Genomic DNA, 1,953 nt, shown 5'->3' with positions numbered 1-1,953 from the left:
GCCCGGCTCCAGCTTGAGGCCTCAGCTGCTGAAAGCAGGTATCTGGGGTTTGTTTAGCTTCTGTAATTGAAACATAGTTGCTTTCGGAGCTGTTGCTTTCAGGCTCAGAGCTGGGCCGCGGCAGGCGAGAAACCTTGGCTACCTCCATCGCCGGGGCAACCAAGCCTCATGTTCGCTTCAGCTGTGTGGCTGCCGGCTGCCATCTTGTTGGCAGTTAATTTGCATATCACCCTGATTAGCCAATGGGAAGCATATTGGAGGTATGGTTAATTACCCTATTTGTCTTTTATTAGATAGGATTCCACAAAGTATTCTAATATCCACCAGACTTTGGTCAATAGCATAATAGGCCTGACAGGGCATAACCAGTACCCCAACATCAGACATATTGACCAGAAAGGAGGCATGAAATCCAAGAATGTACAATTATGAGGCAAAAGATGGAAGCACAGGAAGAAAGGCCATCACTCATGTGGAAGGTCAGAAGCATGAGCTTGGCTACAAGGCTTGGAGAACTCAAGCAGCAGGCAGGTGGGAAAGTGGGAGCAGCAGAGGAGGGGCTGGGCTGGGGAGATTAATGGGGCTCCAAGCATGGGGATGGGTAATGGGACCAAATCATAATATCCAAAGTATAACAGAATCAGATTCTCAACTTCCAAGGCAAATCCATACCTATGCTTTTGCTGGTAAATTGAGACAAATTTCCTCTGTATCTAAAGTAATCCATAATAAGCTATTTGTTGATTTAAAAAAGAGAATTTAAGGATTTCATTGGTCAATAGGTAGAAAGAATTGTATCTCTCATCCCTCAAAATAGAGCGAACAGCTCTGATGAGGAAGCTATGACAACCCCTACAATGCAATGCCATCAGGCAGGTTCCCATAGAGGCAGATCCCTAACCCCTTTTGCTCCGTAGAGATCACTGAACATATGGCTTTGGAGCTGCCCTGCACTGTGTCTGATATGGCAACCATTTATTTTGTGAATGTCTAACAGACAGGAGGTTTCATGCAATGGGGTCGAGAAAAGGAGAAGGTGGATAGGCCTCTCTTTTACGAAGCTTTACCAATCATAGTTCTCATTTTCTCTGGGAAAAATAAAAGTACTGGCTTGACATAACCAGCCTCGATCTCTAGGATGCTGGTGGCATCCTGCTCCCTCTGAGGCCCTGTGAATAATTTGCAAAGACTTGTGTGTGAGGGCTTTCCCCTAGTGTTCTTCTGATTCAGAACATGCTGTATGTTTGTGCCGACATTTTTCTTTAATCCTCACCCAAGGATATGCCTTACTGATTTTAGAGACAGGGGAAGGGGGAGAGAGAAAGAGGGAGAGGGAGAGAGAGAGAGAACAGAAACATCCATCAGTTGCCTCCTGCATGTGTCCCAACAGGGGATCAGCCCACAACCTATGTATGTGCCCTGATTGGCAATCAAACTGCCCCCTTTTGGTGCACAGGATGTCATTCCAACCACCTGAACCACACCCACCAGGGCTGTGCTGACAACTTTGAGAGAGCTGTTCTGCTTTGGGTTAGTCAGAATCATAAATGGTCAATAAAACTCAAAAAGGTGTGTGTCATCATGGCCGTCCTGTGCCTGGAGCCTGGGGTAGCCTCCAACACCTTCCTTAGAGAAAGCAGGCATTGCTCAGGCTCGGAGCAGTCACTCCCGAATGCCCGGAGCGGGCCGGGTGATGACCAGCCTGCACACCGCTGTAAGCTCTCTCCTTCTGTCTCTTGAGTGCAGGTTCCACGAGCGCAGACGGAGCTCAGTGGTGCTCAACTTGCCGGGACTTGAGGTGTTCCCCGGGGACCTTCTGGTGTCAGATGGAGCTGCTGATTACCTGTGCCACCCACTTCTGCTACTGAATTCAGGTCTCGTCATTCAGCATACTTATACCACATGCCTGCTATGGAGGATATTGTAATGAGCGCTCGGGGGGGGGGGGGGGGG

The 1,953-nt window shown here is 48.5% G+C and overlaps 1 protein-coding gene across 1 annotated transcript in view; it reads left to right on the top strand.

Moving 5' to 3' along the window:
- The window catches only part of PLEKHG7 (pleckstrin homology domain containing, family G (with RhoGef domain) member 7), a 48,217-nt gene that overhangs the window by 7,753 nt on the left and 38,511 nt on the right, over positions 1–1,953 (top strand). Inside the window, exon 2 of the mRNA XM_005877033.2 lies at positions 1,747–1,874. Within this exon, the coding sequence (XP_005877095.2) occupies positions 1,747–1,874 (128 nt within the window). The remainder of the gene's footprint in view (positions 1–1,746; positions 1,875–1,953) is intronic.

Source organism: Myotis brandtii, unplaced genomic scaffold (assembly GCF_000412655.1).
Source record: "Myotis brandtii unplaced genomic scaffold, ASM41265v1 scaffold504, whole genome shotgun sequence".
In the NCBI taxonomy this organism is placed as follows: domain Eukaryota; kingdom Metazoa; phylum Chordata; class Mammalia; order Chiroptera; family Vespertilionidae; genus Myotis; species Myotis brandtii.
Note: the sequence above shows the minus strand (reverse complement) of the source record. Positions and strands in the feature narration are given on the sequence as shown.